At 38.0% G+C, this 1,265-nt stretch overlaps 1 protein-coding gene across 1 annotated transcript in view; it reads left to right on the forward strand.

Moving 5' to 3' along the window:
- The window catches only part of LOC106518831 (uncharacterized), a gene marked incomplete at its 3' end in the record, with an annotated part of 12,247 nt that overhangs the window by 2,699 nt on the left and 8,283 nt on the right, over positions 1–1,265 (forward strand). Inside the window, 1 exon segment of the mRNA XM_014010251.1 lies at positions 432–528. Coding sequence (XP_013865705.1) covers positions 432–528 — 97 coding nt within the window.

Below are 1,265 nucleotides of genomic sequence, written 5' to 3' on the forward strand. Positions count from 1 at the left end.
AAAAATTATAAATTGAAAGCTCACACATGTTCTTGGATTTGTTCATGCATTCTGCAGCCTGCTGCCTTGCCAGACCCTGGGCTGTGCCTGTCTGGTTCTCTACAAGACATTTCTGACGACAGGCTTATGGAAAGTGGAGTAACGGCACTATAGGACCTTATTCAAAAAATGTATCCTTGTATCCTTTCAGAATACAACAAATCTGGCTCTATATCCTCAAAAAACAGAGTGCTTCTTGTTAGAGTGGCAGTCACCAACCTTGTGGAGAGGCGAGGATTGTAAGTTATATCAAGTTAAACTAATAATTCTATCTACAGTAATTGACTCTGTTCCAAATGTCCCCGTTTTTGGTCAGATGTTTAAGCTGGTATAAAGGCCCAATGTTTGTGTAACTATTTCACAAGTCAGAAAAAAAATGTTTTTATTTGCAGTTACCCATCTACTGATGACAAGTTGTGTCTTGCCAAGAATATTGTCTCCATCTTTCCTAAACTCATCGTCAAAATCCAGGATCATAGTGAAGGATATGTAAGTAAAAATAATTTTTGGACTGTTTTTTAACTAACTCATGACTTCAGTGCCATGTGCCTTTTATATGGCTTACATTTGTGCCATCGGCTTGCGCGTGTAGTAACACACTGATTTGAGAGCAGATACCGGATCAATATGAACATACAATAATTTGAACCGTGTGCACTCAAATCACACACACGCTCACACAGCTCCCTCCTTGCTTGCTCAAATTCTCTTCCTGCTTGTGCTCGACTCCCTCCCTCCTCTCAACTTTGTGTGCTCCCGCGGTTCCCTCCCATCTCTCAGCTTCCCCTCCGCTCGCTTGCAGCTGTCTCTGCGCTCTCAACCCAAAAGTTGTATGTAAATGAACCACATCACCAGCCAATCACAGACAGGCTTTTTTCATCCAATCAAAGCACTTATTGCAAATCTACTAAACAAGAGGCTGAAGTGACAAAATCTTAGATACAGGCCCMTTAARGCAGCAAAAGATAATAATAAGATTTATTATATATATTTTGTAGCCCAGAATATTGTAAGCATAAAAATATGCTTACTGTCATTGTGTATTTTAGGCAATGCATCTCAGTAATCCAGGTATAAAAAAAAACATAAGTTTAACTATATTATCTTTTGCCAAAAGATAATATAGTTAAATTTTGTAGCCCAACAATTTTTAGCTAAGCATAAAAATGTGGTCACTGTCATTGTGTATTTTAGAAAATGTTTTTAAAATACATTAGGATTAGGAT

The sequence above is a fragment of the Austrofundulus limnaeus genome, unplaced genomic scaffold, assembly GCF_001266775.1.
Source record: "Austrofundulus limnaeus strain Quisiro unplaced genomic scaffold, Austrofundulus_limnaeus-1.0 Scaffold66, whole genome shotgun sequence".
NCBI lineage: Eukaryota > Metazoa > Chordata > Actinopteri > Cyprinodontiformes > Rivulidae > Austrofundulus > Austrofundulus limnaeus.